Source organism: Rhinolophus sinicus, linkage group LG07 (genome assembly GCF_036562045.2).
Source record: "Rhinolophus sinicus isolate RSC01 linkage group LG07, ASM3656204v1, whole genome shotgun sequence".
NCBI classification, from domain to species: domain Eukaryota; kingdom Metazoa; phylum Chordata; class Mammalia; order Chiroptera; family Rhinolophidae; genus Rhinolophus; species Rhinolophus sinicus.
In genome coordinates, this window is record NC_133757.1 from 99,829,892 (window position 1) to 99,851,654 (window position 21,763).

The window sequence follows — 21,763 nt, forward strand, 5'->3', positions numbered from 1 at the left end:
AGTGTGCGGAGCAGAGAGGGAGATAGCTGTGGACAGCACACAGAAAGCAGACAGCAAGGGTCCCTAAGCATTCCAGCCCCAGTGTACCTGAGTCGGTGCAACCCACGAGCTTCCAGGAGACACTCAATGCCAGATTCTAATGCTTAAGATGCACATCTCTCCCCTTTGCTTGTGAAATAGCTGCATATTACCAAGGAAAGGAACCTCCCCAAGAGGAAAGGCGGGAAAGTCACTGAGATGGGTTGTTTGCCTGCAGAGGGAAATAGGGGATCCAGAAGAAGGGTTGGAGGAGCAAGAGGAGGGAGGATAGCAATATGAAAGTGTGTGCGCCCATCCAGGGGGGCCCTCCTCGCAGCAGGTGAGCATGAGGGAAAGGGTCTCAGAACTCAGAAGGCCAGGAAATAGACAGTGTTGCTTAGAGCTGGGCTGCGTCTGCTGCAGGCATGGTTCCTTCAGGCAGTTCTGGAGTGGACTTGTGGGGAAGCACCCAGGTTCTGGAGCAAATGAGCCCTCTGGCTCCACGACTTACTTGCTGGGTTATCCTGGGCCACACTTTAACAGCTCTAAACTAACCATGAAAGGGGACAATAATGGTACCTGCCTCTTGGACTTGAGAGGATAACCACACACAGTATGGTAGGCTGAGCCACATGAAACTGCGGATATCTGACCATTTCAACACACATAAGTGAACATTTCATATGAATCAACCTCATACATCATTAGAGAAGTACAGTGGTTCCCAAACTAGCCTGCATCTTGGAAGTATTTCTGGCTCTTCTAAAAATTCCCAAAATGCCCAGGTCACACCCAGACCAATTCAATCATAATTTCTGCTGGTGGTACACCTGGCCAGGTCATTCTAATGGGCAGACAATTTTGAGGACCGTTGGCTTATCCCAGCGCTTCGGATCCATTAAGGCACTCAAACACAGCCACCTCTGCTTTCCCTTCATCTATGGTTTATTGAGCACCTACTGCAAGCCACACTTTGGCTAGGCCGGCCTCTTGGGACCCAGGGACCTCCCCAGTGGCGCTCATCTCTCCCCCTCCTCCTCTGCAGTGTCCAGGCCCCGGAGCTCCCCAGATGATCTGAAGGCGTTGACTCGCAATGTGAACCGGCTGAACGAGAGCTTCCGGGACCTGCAGCTAAGGCTGCTGCAGGCTCCGTTGCAGGCAGACCTGACCGAGCAGGTGTGGAAGGTGCAGGATGCCCTGCAGAACCAGTCGGACTCACTGCTGGCACTGGCTGGCGCGGTGCAGCGGCTGGAGGGCGCGCTGTGGGGGCTGCAGGCGCAGGCGGCGCAGACCGAGCAGGCGGTGGCCCTGCTGCGGGACCGCACAGGCCAGCAGAGCGACGCAGCGCAGCTGGAGCTCTACCAGCTGCAGGTGGAGAGCAACCGCAGCCAGCTGCTGCTGGGGCGCCATGCAGGCCTGCTCGACGGGCTGGCGCGCAGGGTGGTCGTCCTGGGCGAGGAGTTGGCCGACGTGGGCGGTGCCCTGCGTGGCCTCAACTACAGCCTGTCCTACGACGTGGCCCTCCACAGCACGCGGCTGCTGGACCTTCAGGGGCTGGTGAATAACGCCAGTGAGGACACACGGCGCATGCGCCTGATGCACGTGGGCATGGAGCTGCAGCTCAAGCAGGAGCTGGCCATGCTTAACACCATCACAGAGGACCTGCGCCTCAAGGACTGGGAGCACTCCATCGCTCTGAGGAACATCTCCCTCGCCAAAGGTATGGAGCCCGCCGTGCCTGCCTGGGCCCCTTCTGCTCAGGCCCTCTCCCTGTGCACCCTCCCCAAGGGCCCAGGACGCCCTTTACCTCCCCATGCTGACTTGACATTGGGAGCCCGTATCTCCTTGATTAAGTCTTCCCTGATAGGACCCGGGAATTTTCTGCCTATACCCATTTCCAGGCCTGCACATGTGCCTGTGAACTCGCACCCAAGAGACTACACTCTGTGTCCACACCCCTAGGCATGAGAAGGGCCAAGGGTGGCTAATGGGAGACTGGGTAGTCAGCTGGGGTGTGCCAGCTGGGGCCTCCAAGGGTTTGGAGCTGGGGAGAACAGCAGGGGTCAGGCGGCAGGCTCACGCTGGGAACAGGGAGGCACTCGTCCCGTGTCATGGTGTTCTGATGGGTAGAGCTATAAGGAGCTGGAATTTCAACCTGGCCTTCCAGGCTGTTATGAAGCCACCGTGTTTCCCCAAAAATACGACCTAGCCAATCAGCTCTAATGTGTCTTTTGGAGCAAAAATTAATATAAGACCCAGTCCTATTTTAATATAAGACCGAGTATAATATAATATAATATAATATAATATAATATAATATAATTAATATAATATAATAATACCGGGGCTTATATAATATAAGACCAAGTCTTATGTTAATTTTTGCTCCAAAATACACCTTAGAGTTGATTGTCCTGCTAGGTCTTATTTTTGGGGAAACAGGGTATATTCATCCAGGTAGATGGACATATTTTATTTAACAATTTGTTGGCTTCATTTATAGCTTTTAAACATAATGGCAAAAAATGGGCAGGCCTCCATTTGTACTCTTGCTTGGGGCCCTTGAACATTAGAGCCTTTAGAACCAACTTCTCTGTCTTGCTTCTGTCTAGTCCCTTCCCCGCCCCCATACCTTCCTGTTGTTGTCCACCCTGCACATCACTTTTCCCACTTCTGTACTTTTCCCACATCACCTCCCATCAGAACCCACCATGGCTCCCAAATTCGGCCAGATTCAGTAAAAACTCCTTAGTGTAACAGCAGACAGTAATAGTACCATTTTGAACACCACCTATGTCAGGTGCGGTGCCCGGGGTATCTCGTGTATTGTGTTGTAAAACAACAAGTGCATTGAGATTCAGGAAGCTGCTCACAGGCTAGGAGATGATGGAGCCAGGATTTGGACCCAGGCGTTACTGATCCCAGAGCTGGTGTGCTTTGCATCATATACCTGGCCCCAGCCTGCCTTCCCCTCTGTTTCCCTAATCCAGGGGTTGCAAACAGAACTGTCTGCAGGGACCAGTGGAACAATGTCAGTGAGTACAGTGACCATGGCGTTGGGGGAGTAGTAGGGGCTATGGCAGATCCCGCCCATTTTGGCCAGGCTTGCAATTGACAAGGTCTTCCCATTTTTCAAGAGAAACTAGAAATGTGGAATGTTCTAGAAATTTTTAATTGTTTAACACTGTGCGCCAAATAAAACACATCTGGGGACCATATATGGTCCAGAGACTGCCAGCTTGCACCCCTTGTCCTGTATAAAGCATCCAGTCCAATGGGACATGACTTGTCACTGCCCCAGAGACATAGCCTGCCTTCCTGCTGTCATAGCTTTACTCCAGCTGTGCCTCTTACTGCAGTTCCTCCTTCTTCCTCTTCCTCCTCCTCATCCAAATCCCAATAATCCTTCAGTTCTCACTCCAACTCACTTCCTCCAAGAACCCTGCTGGCCTCTCTAGCTCACTCAAGTCTCCCTCCTCTGAGCATCTACGTTGATCAGAGTGGAAAGTAGTAGTGATGAAGCCTCCCGTTTGCATAGTTCTTTCCAGTTCACAGAGTAATTTCACGTACATTATTTTGTTTTACAGTGGGTCCTCATGACCAGCTGGGAGGTTGGTGGAAGGCAGGTTTCATTGTTGAGGGCGGGGTAGGATTCTTGCAGAAAAACAATTGAGGCTCCAGAAGGAAATAGCTGATTTACTCAAGGCTACACAGCTGGTAATGATCTGACTCAGGACTTTTGTTTTCAGCAGCTTTAATAAGGCATAATTTATATGCTGTAAGAGTCACCCATTGAAGTGTACAATTCAGTGATCAAGCCAGGACTTTCAGCCCAATGCCCAGTGCTCATCCTGCTACACCACAGTCCACCCCCATCTGTTCACCCCTGTGTTCCCCGGCACCTAACAATGCAATACGTGTAACTGGAACTCAATGAATATTTGTGGAACAATCGTTAAATCCTGAACATGGACAATCAGAAAAAATTGGTTTTCTTGTCCTGGGTCATTTTGGATTTTTACCTCTCAGAAGTCAAAGGAGGGCTGGAGGCAGAATTTCTTCTTTCAAGTCTACACCACTGGGATCTTAGCTTTTCCCATCTTCTCTTTTCCTTGACCTCCCCTGCCCATAGCAGCTCTGCCCATTATTTAGTAATAATAGCAGCTCTACCAAATCATGACCTACTATGAGCCAGATATTTTGTCAACATTAATTCTCTAAATTCTCATTAATTCTCTAAATTAATTGTCCAAGACATTGAAGACCACTAATTCTTACATCCTGCAAAAATGTATTAGTGTCCCCATTTTATAGATAAGAAACTTGAATAACTTTGCCACTGTTTCTTATGCAATTGACAAGTGGCAAAGTCAAGGTCTGAAAAGTGAGTCTTTCTGGCTCAAAAGCCATGTTCTTATCGCTGACCATCCTGCTTTCCAAGTGAAGAGATACCAGCTATGAACAATGAAGAGAGTAGGGTCCATAGTCCCTTGGACTCCATTCCTATATTTGGGGGTAGTCTCTCCCAGGCTCTCCCCACTTCCTTCCTCTTCTGGTCAACAAACATCACCATGTTTCCTCCTGGTACCTCATCCTGGGCCTCACTGAACATTTCACATCCTGGATCTTTAATTTCCAAGTCCACCCTCCTTGGCTCGAACTGAAACTGCTCTGGGCCATTCATTTGTCAAGGTTCTTCCAGTGGAATCCTCCAAGTAGTCTTTCTTTCACACTCAATTGCCTTGAACTGAAAGTTTCATCTCAGGCCTGCCTTCCAGTCTTCAAGCTCTGCATTCTTGATGAGCTGCTGGTTCTTCAGAAGTGACCACCACTCTGCCCCTCTAGTTCCCAGGATCACCACTGCATCTAGTACCTCCCTTTCCCACCTCTCTCTCCCATGGTTGCCAACTGGTATGAGTAAAGAGAGTTCTGTTTGGCATATCCAAATGTAACTACCATTCAACTTGAATGAGATAAAACTCTCTACCCTGGCTTTTGGATAAGGAATGTTTTACCAGATAGCATTCATACATTTATGTACTGCTGTCTAGAGTGACCTTTCTGCCCTAGCATTGTCCAGTTCCTCTCTTAGTCTTTACACACACACACACACACACACACACACACACACACTTTGCCCTTTCTTGGCTCCGAATCCACAAATACTCAGCTATGTATATTTTTCAAATATGAGCTTATTTATGTTATTCTTGAGCTTGACTCCGAATGGTTTTCATTCTCTGGCTTTGTTATAGTTTTCTATGAATTTTGTCTCCAGTTTGTCTTTTGTGTACATTCCCAGCAGTGCTTTCTGTTTTCTGATTTGGGTTTTCAATCAGGTCTGTTGAACTCTGTCTGTGGCTTTGAAAGCAGCAGAAAACTTAGATGATCAGAGAGAGGAGGCATACCCGGAGGGGAAAGGTAACCAGAGAGGGGAGGAATACAAGGAGGGAGAAAGGTATCCAGAGAGGAGAGGCATGTCTGGAGGGGGGAAGGTGTGAGCAAAGGCCTGAAGGCAGAACTCTCCAGCCATATTCCGAGTGTCTGCTAGATGGTCGTTTATAGACTCACAGAACATTAGAGCGATAATAGATCTCTGAAATCATCTTGTCCATGCCTCTCGTTTTGTAGTTGAGGACCCTGAGGCTCAGAGATTTGGCCAAGTCCGATCTCCAGGCAGTGGCCCAGCTGGGACTAGAAAGCACATCTCTCAATTCATGAAAACAAGTTGGCAAAGCCAATTTATCTGTGGGCTACATTTTTGAGAAAAAATGCCATCTAGTAGATTAGAGATTCCAGTTCAACAAACGTTTATAAAGGGCTGGTGTAATGTTGTGGAGTCTTGGATTCCAGGCTCAAACGTTGGGACTTTGGCCTCTAGTGAACAGGGATATGATGGAGGTATGGAGCATCTCTAATGAGAGCAACATGTTAATAGTGTTTCTCCTCAACCAGAGATTGGTAACCATGAGCTGGGCAGTGGCTCCCTGGGTGGGATGTATGGCACTCTGTCATTTCACTTTCCACATCTCATTCTGCTGGGAAGGAAGGAGAGAGCATGCTGTGGAAATTAGCAATTGCACCCAGCCTTGCCCACCACCCTGTTTGCCCTTGAGTCTCAGAGGAAAGCTGACCTGGAAGGCCAGGGCCGCCCTCTGGGCCCCAGTTTTCTCAGCAGTGAAATGGGGCTGACGATCCCTGCCCTGTGTATAGGCTCAGGGTAGTGGAGAGGATGCTGGAATGAGGGACGTGAGAGAGCTTGCAAACGGGTAAAGGTAATAGAGTCCAGTGCCTCCATGACATCAGGAAAAAGTAATTACTAGAGTAATTAATTCAGGGACTCCACCTCTGTCAGCCACCCAGGGATAAGCATGATTCTGGGAGTGGTGTTTACATTACGATTTTGGTCACTGTTTTGCTGGCCTCAGGCCCACTTCATCAGCTATCAAGAGAATTTGTTCTTGGCAGGTCACTGTCTAGATTCCAGCACACATGCGTCCCCCACCCCATCACTAGTTCCAGGATCTGGGAAGAGAGAACGGATTGCTTTTCCCTCCCTGTGGGCTGGTTCCCAGAAGAATCCTGGTATTTCTCCCAAATGCTGGGTCACATATCCTTTGTTCTGTTCTGAAGATGCTTCCAGCTGGAGCAGCTCATGGGCAGTCTGGGCCAGGGCAGAACTGCCCTGGGAGCAGCATGGTGGAGTGGGCTAGACTGGGGGACAGGCTTTGAGAGGGGACCCCGGGTACAGAGGTCCCACTCCCCGTTCCCCCTCTAGGAGGTGGGTAGGAAGGAGAAGCTGGCACACCAGACCAGAAGCACAGTGGAGGGGGTTCTGGGGCTGTTTTCATGATTGAGAAGAAATAGACCCTGCTCTCCTAATCCCGGCCCACCTCTATACTCTGGCCTAGTCCAGTGGTAGAAAAGATAAGAAAGTGATAGTGTACAAAGCTAAGTTAAAAAGTTGATCTGGGTACCACTGACACCATAACGGCTTCTATGACTGCCTAGAAGTCATTCTTTGAATCTCTATGTGTGACAGGTGTTGTGTGAGGCTCAGAGCCGCAGAGAGGGGGGCTCCAGACCTATAGAGAGGCCTGTTCTCCTTGGGGTCCACAGTTCAAGGTGAGTGATAGTGCCCCACGAGTGGGCACAGGATGGCTTGACCAGGCTCAGGGGTGTCCTCCATGGGGAGTTTGTGAACAATGATGGTTCTTTCCCATGATTTGGGGGGCTCTGTCCCGGTGCCCTAAGAGATCAGAAGGATGTGCATGAAGGTGAGCTCCAGGGCTAAGAGGGACAGGGCGCTTAGAAAGGAAAGGATTTGGGGACACCACGAGAAGAGTGTTTCTGCTGATGTGGAAGAGAGTTAGTTGGTGTCCAGAAGCATCCGACTGCTACGTTTGCAGAAGGGATCATTTGGGAATGACCTGCAGGGGTCTCCAGCAGAGGGCGCCATGGCACATTGTCCTGAACGGGGCTCTGAGTTCATTTGATGCTGAATAGGATTAATCCACAGCAATGCTCACAGTGCATTGAAGACAAAGACGAGATAAAGAGGTCTCTAAACAGGCTGGGAACGGATACTTAATGAGCTTGGTGGCAGTGAGGAAGGAGGTAGAGACATGACACAAGAATCGCCTCAATGACAAGCGCCTTGCAGTGTAACGGTGGGAAGGGCAGAGGAAAGGGAGGAGTCACACAGAGCAAGCTTGAGGTTTTTAGCCTGGATTCCTGCGAGAATGACAAAAAGTCAGATCCCAGGAGTGCATTACCCACAGGCAGCAATGATTTGAAGAAAAGCTTGGTCCTCAGAGTTCCGGGCAGCCTGGCCCCACGAGACTCAGAACGGCCACACTGTATGTTCCTCTGAGTCGGGCAGGGCAGTACCTCTTGAGGACACGACTAAGGCTTGGAAATTAGCACCCACCTTTACTGCTCACCCCAACTTTTTCCCAGTTAACCTCTAGTGAAGGCGGCCCCCTAACACCTTATTTGTGTCCTTAAACAATGTCCACGCGTAGGATGTTTTTCAGACCAAGCTTGGCAGGAAGACTTCAGGTGCAGCTTAGAATCCCCATACACAGTCATCCAGGAATTGTTCCAATGAAGCATTATGAAAAGTGAGGTACAGATAGGTGGTCAAGGATGGCCTTGCTACTCAGAGGTTACCAAGCCCCTTTATATCCAGATGGCATTTAATCCACTTACTCCTCACTACAAATGCCCGAGGAAGGAATTTTTACTTAGATTTTATAGAACCAGGACCTGAACTCAAGATGCTCCATATCCATATTCAACCCCCACTCTCCAAACGATAGCTGCCATCCTGATGCCCCACTATCAGGGCCATTCCGCTGGGTATCATCCTCCCCTTGCAAGAATTACTCTTGGGAAGATCCATACATTGAGTCACACCGGAATCAGAGCAAATAAGACAAATTGGAGTGTGTGGTTCATGGTATGCTTAACTTGCTCAATTCCTGGAGAGCTTTGTTCCCCATGGGGAGACATGGAGGGGGCAGAGGAGCATGAAAAGGGGTGGGGGATACTGGGGACGGAAGGTCCAACACAGTGGCAGCTCATGGAATGCAGAGATACAGGCACCTCTCTTGGTTCCCTTTCTGCAGCCTCGCCCTGGCCGGGAGATTGCTGGCATGGGAGTTGGGGGACGATGTGCTTCTTCACTCTGTCTTTCCTTTGCTGTATAATCTTAGGTGTGTTCCAAACAGGCTCTGTGTCTCAACCTTGTCACCTGAAAACTGGGATCAATATGGCCAGTCTGCCTTTGCTTTTTTTCATAGAAAACAGGAAGATGGCTTCAAAACCTGCCAGTCCTCCTTAAATGATTTGTGTAACTTTGCATTTTTAAATTGTTGATTACTTTTTCTCTGTGCATGTGCCATTGAATTATTAAACAGCTGTCAACTTTGATGTGGGCCTGGGGACAGTGCCAACTTTTGTCATGTATCAGTACATCTTGATCTTGGCCTCCTGGTTGTTTTGTGTGTATTAACACACACTGATCTCATATACTCATTCATTCATCAAATATTTACTGTGCAAAACATTACTGCTATGCTGTGAGTATACATGTTTTGGTTTCCTAGGGCTGCCATAACAAAGTACCACAAAGTTGGTGGCTTAAAACAACAGAAATTTATTCTCTCACAGTTCTGGAGGCTGTAGGTCTGAAATCAAGGGGTCCATACTCCCTCTGAAAGCTCGAGGATGCTTCTTGGCCTCTTCCAAACTTTTGATGTTGCCAGCATCCTTGGCATTCCTTGGCTTGTAGACACATCACTCCAATATCTGCCTCCATCACCACATGGGATTCCCCTCATGTGTCTATCTGTGCTTCCTCTTCTTTTTTTTACCCCCCTTTTTCCACCTCCCCCTCCCCTTCCGGTTCAAGCCATTGTTTCTCAGTCTAGTGTGTAGGACACAGCTCCCTGGCCCATGCAGGTATTATGAGCCCTGCGCTCCCCCCGGCTGAGGCAGTTGGCGGCGACCTCGGCGTTAGGAACATGGTGCCCCAACCACCTGAGCCACCAGCCCGGCCCACTTCCTTTTCTTATAATGACACCAGTCATTGGGTTAGGGCCCGCTCTACTCAAGAATGACCTTATGTTAACTAATTACATCTGCAAAGATTCTATTTCCAAATAAGGTTATATTCTGAGATTCTGGGTAGACACGAGTTTTGGGGGAACACTCTTCAATAGTGCAGTACAGTTTGGCATTTTCCTTGGTTCTCTTTTTCTCTCACGAAGCAGCAAGAGTGGAGAGCTTAGAGTCTGGATCTTCACAGCTGGAATAAGGATGACAAGGATGTAGCCCCGTCTCAGGGAGCTGGCAATGTTGTTAGGAAAGAGAGAACATGTACACCTATGACTACAGGACAAGGCGGTGTGAGTTAAATGTCAAATGGCACTAAGTACATATGTTCAAACACGCCATGCCCACTTCCAGCCAGAATGATGGATCAGAGAATGTTTGGCCAATAAGGTGGTAATGAACGTCCTCAGGTGGTGGGGAGCAGGTAGCTATAGCAGACTGACTCCGCAGCTCACCGCCTGGGAACAGCAGGCTGCAGTGGGGAGAAGGTTTGGTTTGCATTCTGGGAATGGCAAGATGTCTAGGGTGATGAGTGACGCAGAGTGACCGAGGACCAGACAGCCTGGAGTTGGAACCCTAGCCCCTTCACTTGCTGGCTGGTTGTGTGGCTTCAGATGAGTAACTTCAATACCCAGTGTTGTTGCAGGGACTGAATCCAATCACAGACCTCTAGAATTCCTGCCGTGCTGGAGTCTCACCCTGGAAGGAAACCCCACTCAGGAGCACTTAGAAACCCCTTCTTTCATTCAGGTGCTTCAGCCAGAAATCTGAACACGATCCTGGCTGCCTCCTCTGCCTTCACCTACATTTAGACAAGGTCTGTCTCTCCTACTTCCAACCAGCTGCTCACATCCCTCCCGACCACCACATCCCTAATTCAGGGCTCCAGCACCTCTCACCTGGGGTGCAGCCTCCTCCTTGGCCTTTCTTCTCTGCTTTCCCCGCTGTTCTGATCCATTTTCCAACACCGCAGCCTGTGTGATCTTCCTTGTGTGCAAATCTGATCACGCTCTTCTCTCAGTCCCCTCCTATGGGGTCTGGGCCCTCAGGGTCAAGTCCAGCACTTAGACTGGACTTTCAGGACCCTCCACTTTCTCACCATTCTCATCCCATTATGTTCCCTCAGCTTCTGCCATTATGGCTCACATATGTCTTTCTTTAAGCTCTTATAGGGGCTGTTCACTCTGCCCACTGTCACTCTGTCTTAGTCTGTTCAGGCTGCTTTAACAACATACCACAGACTGGGTGGCTTATTTCCTTCTCAGAGTTCCAGAGGCTGGAAGTCTGAGATCAGGCTGCTGGCATGATTAGGTTCTGGTGAGAGCCCTCTTTCTGGTTTGCAGACAGCTGCCTTCTTGCTGTGTCCTCATGTGGCAGAGAAGACATGCTCACCAGCGAGAGAAAGGGAGGGAGGGAGAGAAATCTCTGGTGTCTCTTCTTACAAGGGCACTTATCCCATCAGGAGAGCTCCACCCTTATGACTTTAACCCTAATTACCTCCCAAAGTCCCCACCTCCAAATACCATCACACTGGTGGGGGGTGGGGGGGGGCAGAACTTCAACATATGCATTTAGGGGACACACAAACATTCAGTTCATCACACACTCTTACTCCTCCCTTTGCTTAGTCACCTTCTATCCTGCCTTGAGATTTCCCTTTGGATATTACTTCTTCTAGAAAGCTTTCCCTGATTCCCCTACCACATACCCACAAGACTAGGCAAGGTGGAGCCCTGGCTGCTTCTAAAGCATCATGCTGACCCTTCCTCTCTCTAGAAGGGAGTTTGTGTTTCCTCTGCAGGCGGCCTGCTCCAGAAAGCCACCTTCTAACCTGGGTGCTGTTTATAATCCTTTCAGGACCACCTGGCCCCAAAGGTGATCAGGGTGACGAAGGGAAGGAAGGCGAGCCTGGAATCCCTGGATTGCCTGGACTTCGAGGTAATGGGGAGAGTCCTGGGAGGGACCTGGGCCCACCAAGAAGGGGAGGGGCTCCCCATCCATCCCCGACCCTCTGCTTTCTCATTGGTATCAGAGGTGGGGTTCCCTGGAAGAATACCCAGTCATAGCAGCCTCAAATGCGCTGTTCTGTTCAGAGACTGATAGGTTGTTGGTGTAACAATAGGGTGGAGCAAATGCTTTTCCATAGAAAGTACTAGGATTTGAAGGAAAGGGGTGTGTGAGAGGCTCACTGCTCCCTTAAGCCACTTTCCACCCCAGGAGTCAGGGTCCATGTGACCAGGGCCTTCAGAAGGAATTGAGGGTGTCCTGCCATCTGGACCAACCCTCCAATTAGGCTGTGCACCCCCATCCCTTAGTGTTTCCTGAATCACCAGGCACTTGATGCCCCCACCTCCTGTTGCACCCGCACAGGTCAATACACACCTTCCCCTCTCCTAACTTCCCCATCCTGCTACACGCGCTAGTGACAGCCCTGAAGATCCAGTGGCTGGTGGGAGGGTACTTTTTGGGCTTCTGGAAAGAGCCCTCACTTAATGTCGTCAATAGGTTCTGTGACTTTAAGCAAAACAATGTAAAACAAAAACCAATTGGATCATAGGCTAATTGATACAAACAAGCATTAAGCTCCCATGGTATCTCAATGTTATAATGAAACGGCGCTGAATGAAACATTATTCTAGGAACTGCTGTATATTCTTCCACTCATTGCCTGGGGAAATTCCTGTTCCGTTACTTTATCACACTTTGCATCCCAGTCTGTCCGTTCCTGAGCCTCTACTGTGAACAACATTTTTCTAAGCGAGTACAGAGTCTTCTGATTAATGTAAGAAAAAGAGAAGTTTATCAGGGAAAAGCTGTCTACTTACTTATATTAGGAATCATACCTCCAAATCATCTCCTTCCTAAATCTCTGAGGAGGTTGCGAACAGGACAGGAAGCGGAGGCTGGCAGAGGGAGAGCCCGCAGCCTAGCCTCCACTCCTTGCTTCCCCCTCTCAGGGGAGCTCCCTAAATTCAAAATTGAGGATGCCCAAGGGTTCTCAGTGCCGTGAAACCCCTTTTTGTGCCTTAGTAAATTATAGGATGTGCCCTGGGCACTTCCTACACTAGATCCATAGTTCTGCAGCAAAAGGGCTCTTGGACTCTGCAAACATTGTGTTAGGGAGGGGAAAAAAAATTAAGCTCTTCTCTGAGGTCCTGCCACCCTCTTGGGGCTACCCATCCTCTCGAAGACTAACTAGTGAGAGACAGTTTTTCCATGTCCCAGAAAAAGCCCAAAGAAAACCAAATAACAGTCAAAGCAGGAAAGAACAATCAGTTAATTAAGGCTGCTCTGTTCTGCAGAGATAACTGTGGGCTTAGGTCAGGCCCCTGGGGGCCCAGGCCCGGGTGAAAGCATTTGTTGATTCTGGCTCTCCCTGGTGATATAGCCATGGCTGTGGGGTCTCATTTTCAGGAGCCCTGGTAGTCGGCCATCCATCCCATTTACTGACTTCCTCTCTCCTCCTCAGCCTATGATCCCCATTTCTAGACTTTCCTGTGTTTACCACAAGGAAGGGACCTTTTTTGTTTTTGTTTTTTTCCTTAAATAGGATGGGGAGCTAGTTCATCTTCCTCCCACCCTAAGTTCCAGTAAGCCCTTTCCATCAGCGTGAGATGAAGCTGACTGACCATGGTCTTAGTTCAGAAAGACCAGGGCTCAGATCCTGCCTCCAACACCCTCTGCTGTGTGACAGGTTACTTAATCTTTGGGCCTCAGTTTTCTCATTTGTAACACAGGTGAAATAATACCTCAGTTTAGTGTGAAAATTAAATTAGATACTTTTAGATAAAGCATCCAGAACAGTGCCTGACACATAGAAAATGCTCCCCCAAAATGTTTGCCAAATCTAAATCTCCAGTACAGCTAGAGGTAAAGGGACATCTCCCAAATGGGGTTGACACCACCACCATCACTCACAATACAATTGGATCTTTGGTGGGGAGGGACCCAGCCTAACTAGATAAAAGGTGCTGATGGGAAAGGTTTGTGCTGACTTTTGGGACACTTAAAGATGCTTTTGCAGCATCTTTAAATTACCTGAGAAGAATCAGGAAACGAAGGTAATGGGAGGATGTACAGTTGAGGTCGACTGCTGAGCCAGACAATGACCGCTAAGGGCCCTTCCAGTTCTGTGTCTCAGGCTCCCCAATTTGTCTCTTGTCTCCCCAGGTCTGCCAGGAGAGAGAGGAACCCCAGGACTGCCCGGCCCCAAGGGTGATGATGGGAAGCCAGGAGCCATAGGAGCCATGGGCATGCGTGGGTTCAAAGGTAATACTAAATCTCAGGGCGCCCTGGCTCCCTGCCAGCCCCTGGGCACCAGCACGGGCATTGGAGTCAGTGGACTGGCTTCAAATTCTGGCTATGCCACTGACTGGCTGAGTGACCTTGAGCAAGTGGCTGAATGACCTTGAGCAAGCCACTTCATCTCATCGTTCACCATCGGTGTCTTTATCCCAAAACTAGCAATCCCCATGATACCATATTTCACAGGGCTGTCGGGAGGATTAAACGGGATGTACAGGTGTGAAAACACTTTCTAAACTCTAAAGTGCTGCAGAAGCTCAAGGAGGAATCAGTGTTCCCACTGGGTGCAGCTCAGAGGAAGCCAAGCCAGGAGAGTGGGCCTGCGGGAGAAATACAGAGGCTGCAGACCCAGGAGAGCCACCGCCTCCCAGGACGGCCAGAGCCTCACAGTGCCTCATATTCTTTTAATTCCCCAAATAGTTCAAACTTTAATCAGTTCTCAGCTTTACATTGCCAAGAGTGTTTCTTCTGATTTGTTTTTCTTTCCTATTGATAGTCCCCTTGTTTTTTAAGGGAGCCCATTTTATAGTCAGTCCCCATCTTTCCGCGTGCATTTCAAGGGCAGCTCAACCTCCTCTCATCATTGCAGAAGAAGCTGAGGAAATCCGACGCTCTTTCTCCAGGCATGGCCTTCACACTTGTTAAAATCAAATCTAAGAAAAACCTATTATTAATCCTTCTTACCTCATGTCCAGGATGGTCTCTTAACCTTGCATCCCTGGGAATTTTATTCTACTTTCTGGTTGGTGATGAAACAAGCTGAAGTTTTTCTTCCTTTGATGAGCCACATGTTTAAAAACTGATTTTAAAACAGATGACAAACGCAGCACATGCTTGTTGAAAAACTTTAACAACATAGGAGTGTAGAAAATGTAAAGCAAAAAGTGAGCCCTCTCCTCTTCTGTCCCTTAAGCTCTTACTCTTTAGAAGAATTACTGTAAACAGTTTGGAGCATATCCTGCCAGATCTTTTTCTCAGCACACTCATATTTACAGGTAGTATGGTTGCCTTTGTTTTTTCCGAAACTTGGATCGCGCTTGGCGTCCTCCCCTGGAACTTGCTGGCTTGCTTTTTTTCACCAGACAATATGCCATGGGCTTTTCATTTGCAGATATCTTCCTGGAGGTACTTGGAATAGAATTCCCTAGTCATCTGAATGCCTACTTTAGTGGTGTCAGGACCTACTACTTCCTTGTAGAGTGAGATGCTAACTGGGAAAAGAGTTCTTTTAACCACATCCTGCAAAGGAAATTCCACAATTCCCTGGGAACTCTCCCTTATGTTTTATAGCCTCCGCCGCTGGTAAATCTGCCTGACATATAACCTGCGTCTCTCCCTATGTAACTGAAGACCCTGACTCCTTTTCTATCCGTGTGCTTATTAGAGCAAACGTGAATGTGAACTTCTAAAACCTTGACTATTTAATAGGAATACCTTTGCTTTGTCTCCTTCCTGCTGAATACCATGTAGTCCTTTAGTCTGTGCAGGTCTGCTGTCTAGGCATTAATGAGGAGGGGAGGGGAAGAAACCTCTCAGCGGGGCCCATCCTCCTTCCCGGGGTGACCAGAACAGGCAGCATAACTGCTCAAGCTCTTCTCTTTCCTGCTGTGCCCTCCACTGCTGCAAGTTCCTGCTTGAGGTTCTCTCTGGTCTTGGGTTAATAAGTCTCCTGCAGATAAAACTTTGTTGAGCATTAGAATTTATTTCCATTTCTAATGCCAGTTTTTCTCCTCTGTTTCAGGTGACCGAGGCCCGAAAGGAGAGAAAGGAGAGAAAGGAGACAGAGCAGGAGATGCCAGTAAGAAACTTCTGTTGGGGGTCACTGGATTCTGTGGGAGACTGAGCTGTGTCAGCATAGGTGTAGCTCTGTTGCCCAAGTAGCCTCACAGGTGTGGGGGTCCAGAAGCTGGATCCGTGGGCCAAGGCTTTAGTGTCAAAGGAGCCTCTTACCTGCTTCAGGGCTCTGCTGGTCCAACAAGAGATGTAGTCTTACTCCAGGGGCACAGACTACATTTCCAGACATGGTCTCAGCCCAGGGGGTTGTGTAGAAGGATCTGAAGGCAAACTGCCTGTGCTCCCTTCCAGCTGCCTCACAAAGCTAGCTGTAGCATCTCTGTGCCTCAGTTTTCTCATCTATAGAATGGGGATAAGAAGGATCATTGTGAGCATTAAATGAGTTAATACACATAAAGTGCTTATTACAGTTGCCTGGACTGTGGTTAGGACTCCGTAAGTGTTCGTTGTTATTATTCTATGTAATACATCAATTCAGACCTACTTCCTAAATTCATCGGAGATGCTTGCTAAAATTCAGTTACTGACCTTCCCCGGGTACCTACATGGGGAAAGGTGTAGAGGCAAAGCAGAATGCCTTTGGTCTTCCTCCTCTGCCTCTAACTGAGCAGAGAAGGGAGAGATCACAGTATCTGGCAGACCACCAAGTCTAGGAAGGGATATCTTTCTGACAGGCATCCTTCCTAAGATGGGAAAGCCAGTGTCGTTAGTTAACACTCTTTTCTAGGGTTTCTTGTCCCCCTGCCCCAAAGGGCTACATGTAGAACCTTGGGGAAATTGCCAGAAAAGAATGAATCTCTTAGCCAGATCTAAGTGAATAGCATCTCCTAACCAAGTTGCCGAAAGTATACCAGCATCTAGTATGTGCTGGGTTCTGAAATGCTGCCACCCTGTGTGAGGCATAAACAGATTATCGTCTTCCAGGGTATCTGTGCTCTGGTCTTGGCTCTCTTACAGAGACTGGCCTGGGGAAGAGCACCTTCCTCCAGGTTCTGCTGTAGACACTCAGGGACCTGGAGCTTGGCAGATTCATACTTTGGACCCAGATCGAGGGTTTCCCTAGGGCTGATCTTCTTTGGTTTCAGTGGGTCCTTAAAATGACACTTTTATCCCAGTCATGCCGGACCTGAAGGAGACCTCACTCCTGAGTAGGGTCACTCTGGGGTCTCCTGAAACTGTAACTTGCCTTCCCTTTCCTTAGCCTTGCCCTTTCCAGGGGCAGTGATTAAAGATCAAACTGGGAGAATGTACATAAGAGCATTTTCTCACCCTAAAGTGATGGACGTACCTGAGGACAAGGTATACCTATGCTTCCTCTGGACTCCACATGCCCACCTCACCTGAGATGCTGTGATCCACAAAGCAATATGTATATGCTTTACAGTCTTTCTAGCATTCTCCAGAGTCCCTTTCAAGGGCAGCCAAAGACTAAACTAGGAGTGTCCCAGCTAGATGAGGAGATCTGTTGGACCCTGCAGGAGCCAAAAGGAAAGTTTTGATGGCAAAGAAAGGGAGTCTGGATAGGATCTAGGACATCTGTGACATATCCGAGTCACATTTATGAATTGGGCTGGGCACCATACTTTGTCTTTGGGTTGCTGCCTTCTCCTGCTCTCTTTGTTGATTGCGCTCTGATGGCATGCTGCCAAGGTAGCCGAGAAGGACTGTGGCATTTAGCTGTGTGAAGTAAACAGTTCCTGATGGGGTGGCAGGAAGGGAGGCGCTGTGGAAAGATGACCTTTAGAGGGAGATCAGAAACACCGCCCACGTACCAGAGGGGTGCTTGTCAGGAACTCTTTGGCAACTGTTCTTCAGTCAATGTGAGAGGAGAGGGGAGGTCTGTGCAAGCTGAGCCTGGGGAGAGGTGGTGGTCATCAGTCACCATTAATCCCAAGGATGCTTTCATCACTGTTTCACTTGCCTGTTTGGGCCCAGCCGGCTGGATTCTGCACTTGGATTGAGTTCTGAGGCTGGGGGCACAGTATGCAAGGTGGGAGCTAAGCCACAGTGGTGTGGAGCTCTCCCAGGCATGGGTGGGGAGCTTGGGGGAAAGGCATCTAATCCACTTGGCCCTGGAGACTATTGACGACCGGAAGAAGCTGATGTAAGCTCTGGACAGCCCTTCCTCAGGGACTGCTGGCATTTTTTCCTGCCCTGAGGAGGCTACACCCTCAGTGGAGCCCAGAGGTCAGACAACAGCCCTTGCACAAAGCTCGAAGCTTCTCCTTCCTGCCCCCTGACAAGATCCAAAGATGTCACCACTGGCGATGGACTGAAGAACTAAGGTGGCTCAGCAGAGATAGCTCCATCAAAGGGAGGTTTTCTACGCATGTGGAGAAACAGAGGAGACATGCAGGAATTGTAGAACAGCAAAACCGGAGGCCTGGCCTCCGTCTCCTGTTTTCAGAGGCCCCGAGTAGAGAGCTGACTCTCCCAAGGCAAGGGCAGAGGCAGAACCGAAGACGTAGGCCTCTGACTTCTCTGATTCTGGAATGAGAACTTCAGCCCCTGGTCTTGAAGAGTAGAGTTGGGCTCCTTAAAACCCCTAGCGATTCCATAACCTGGAGGTACGGATTTAAGCGTGTTAGGCTGAAAGGGAGAGGGAGGCTGGGCATTGCAGCAATGCAGGGCTGAGAGCTGTGCCTTCTCACGGCCTCCACTCCCTGGCTTGCCTCTGACCACGTCACACCCACGCTGTGTTCAGACGCCTGGTTAAGTTTCCAAGGAACTCCAGTCCCAGAGGCATTAACTGGATCCCTGGGACTGAGGCTCTGAGGAGGAAGCCGAGGATCGTCTTTCAGAAAAGTGCAGAAATTGGGACCCATGCTGAGTGCCCGCTTCCGTGGGCAAGGGGTGGGGCGGTGTTCTTAGTCATTCCCTGGGCCCAGGACAACCCCACTGTGAGAGCTAATGCACAGGAAGAAGGAGGTCTCCGCACCAGAATGCTACCTTCCTTCGAAAAGGAATACATTGGAGGAGGGACCCTCTGGTAACGCAGCTGGTGCTCCGTCCATGGAATCCCTACCAAACACCTCCCACCTTTAGCGGCACAAACCTCAAGTTCCAGCAGGTGGAGATGTTACTACGTGAAAGGGTAGATGAGACACGTCAGATAGATACCCCTCAGGTCAGAATGGGAGATTGGGGGCTCCTTCAAAGAAGGCATTCTATAGAGAAGACTGCACAGTACCCCAAGTTTTAAGTCAACATTACAGTACTTTTTACAAGATCTTGTAATTGTTTATCCATGTTTTGGTCTGGAGTCACAGGATTTTAAAGTTGGGTGGAGTTTCAGATCAACCCCTCTCCCACTCCCAAGCCTACCCCACCTCACCAGTTCATTCAACAGGGGCACAGAGAGCTGGAGAGACTTCCCACAGTCCCAGGGCTAGGTCATGGCCAAACTGAGTCTAGAATCCAGATCTGATTTCTGCTTGATGAGTTGATGAGAGGTAAAGGGTTTTTTTGTTGTTGTTTTGTTTTGTTTTGTTTTGTTTTGTTTTGTTTTGTTTTGTTTTGTTTTTCAGGCAAGGGTGATATCAGTTATTTTGTTACATGTTTGGTTTTTGGGAGTTTGGCGGGGGTGGAGAAGAGGAAGTTCCATACACACATCTCAAGATAGAAAGATGTTTGTTTTACCCTCTTATATGGTCCATTTGCAAGAAAAATAAATGGTATTTTTGCAGCTAGGGGGTGGGTAAAGGATCCAGTTTTGTTTAAGCCCCACAGCATGAATTTAAAGCAGGATATAAGTTCAGATTGTTTAAAAAGTTTTCCTCAATTTGGTTTCACATGGAGAAAAATATGCAGAATACCCAGCGGTCAATTCTAAGCCAATGTGTGTTGATAGTTATCAGTGGCATCTCAGAATACTTGAAAAACGTTCAACATCTTGTGCATGTTTTTAGTATTTAGGGAAGTAAATTGGGGAGGGGGCAGTGGGCTCCCCAATGTGCAGTATAAGCTCAAAATAAATTATCAGGATGGTGACTTCTAGACAGTTGTTTTTGTTTTTTCTTCCCCCTAGCTGCTGAGATATTTCTGTTTCAGAATAAGGGTGCAAAGAGAATCCTTTGGAGTCCATGAATTCCCTTCGTCTGCTCCTTGCACCTACAGTTGGCTGCAAGCAGTGGCCCCAGGAATCTGTTCAGGATGACGTAACACCGGAAGTTAGCATTCTTTCAGGCAGGGAGAGCGACAGACAGTCCCTGGACCTTTTATTTCCAATTATATTTCTTTACTCACTTCACCGCACATACAAAAGTTCAGACCATTAAGTTTGCAAACTTAATTGTCCTCCATTCGTACATCCTTAATTCCTCATACAACTTTAATACCCCAGCAACAACATGATTTCAAAGTAAACCACACCTCTAAGAAAAATTAACCACTCACATAATACTGTCAACAAACTTGTACCTGGCACTACAGGGGGAAGTTTCTGTGTACATTATTTCACTTACTTCTCACAGTAATATTCAGGAGGCATGCTTGTGTGCATGGGAGAGAGAGGAGGAAAGCTGGAGGAAGAGGATAAGGAAATCTGCCATAAGTCACCAGAGTTCCTAAGGGACAGAACCAGGACACAGATCCGGTCTGTCTGGCCTGGATTCCTTTCGCTACCATCTCAGATCGTCTTTTATTCTTCTGACCTTTGACAGCCTGGGATCCTCCTGGACCACTCTGTCTGTTCTTAGTGTTCTTAGTGGTTTAGTGTGAAGGTGCTAATTCCCTCCTCAGCAATTCTCATTTTCTTTTAAGGTACTCTTCCCTGTCTCAGAGTTTGCTCCGCATTTCACCAAGCCTTGGCTGCCTTACCGGCTGCTTCTGTGGCTCTGAGACAGGCCAGAGCAAAAATCTGGCAGCAAAGCCCTTCCCATCTTGCTGGTTTTCCCACTCTTTGGGATTGTTTGAACTGAGTACAGCAGCCTCACTGAGATAACCTGAGCAGAAGCTCCCCGGTACCTATCTGACATTGTTGAGTCACTCACACATTTGTTTAGTTTGTGCAGCCATTCATGCCTTCTCTCTAGCCTTATACAGTGAGCGCTCAGCAGATGCAAACTCCAAAGGATGTGTGTGTGCAGCTAGAAAAGTGTTTTTCTCCCTTAAGTTTACATCTAGTCACACTGAAAATACACAAGGACACAAAATTCACCCAGAAAAATTGTCCTGCGGCAAACACTCCTTCTAATCCTGGCTGAAGCAAAGTTGGAGACACCAGAGAGGGGGAAAAAAAACAAAAAACAAAAAAACAAAAATGAGAGCTAGGACGTGATAAATGAAGGGATGGTAGGAATCCGATGAAACCTGGGCAGGGACAGCCAAGCCATGAAGACCATGGGTCAGAAAGCAGGCTGGCATGGAGCTGACTTTGAAAGGAGCAAGACGAGAGAGAGGGAGGCAGGATTCTAGGGAAGCGGGAAACTGGCGTCCCTCACTTTCGTCATAAAGGAAAGATAGATGTGTGGAAGGAAGAAAAACATTTTAGGAAACAGAATATTGGCTTATTCACATACTTGGCAAACATTTAGTGAGCATTTGTTGTGTACCAGGCACTGGTTGAGGACTGGAGAACCAAAAATGGGTCAGGCCCGGCCTCACCTGTGAGGAGCTCACAGTTTAGCGGTTGAGAAAGACACACGATCACCGTAGAGTGTGGTGAGGGCCACGGTAGATGTATGCGCAGAGGCTAACTTGCCTCCTGTTATGGAGGGCAGTTGGTAATGTGTCTTTGACTAAAACGCAAAGGTGGTCTCCACCAGGTGGATGTGGAACGTGAAGTGTTCCCTGTAAAGAGAACCATGCACGAAACAGCAGCACATTGTTTGATACACATAAATAGTTTGACGTGGCAAAGGTTTGGGATGTAAGAAACAAAAAATAAGGCCAGAGAGCGGATCAGTGGTCAAAAGTTCAGGCTCGACATCTGGGCACTGGGAAGTCAGGATGGACTGGACGCAGGACGTGACATGACAGCAATGGGAGGCGACTGACCATAGGGAGACTGGGGCCAGAAACAAGGGGT

At 48.6% G+C, this 21,763-nt stretch overlaps 1 protein-coding gene across 2 annotated transcripts in view; it reads left to right on the forward strand.

Moving 5' to 3' along the window:
• SCARA5 (scavenger receptor class A member 5) overlaps positions 1-21,763 on the forward strand; it is a 102,106-nt gene that overhangs the window by 61,642 nt on the left and 18,701 nt on the right. For both annotated transcript variants that reach the window (XM_074338363.1, XM_019733260.2), the window contains 4 exons: positions 1,064-1,738; positions 11,494-11,574; positions 13,807-13,905; positions 15,683-15,739. In XM_074338363.1, coding sequence (XP_074194464.1) covers positions 1,064-1,738; positions 11,494-11,574; positions 13,807-13,905; positions 15,683-15,739 — 912 coding nt within the window. The remainder of the gene's footprint in view (positions 1-1,063; positions 1,739-11,493; positions 11,575-13,806; positions 13,906-15,682; positions 15,740-21,763) is intronic.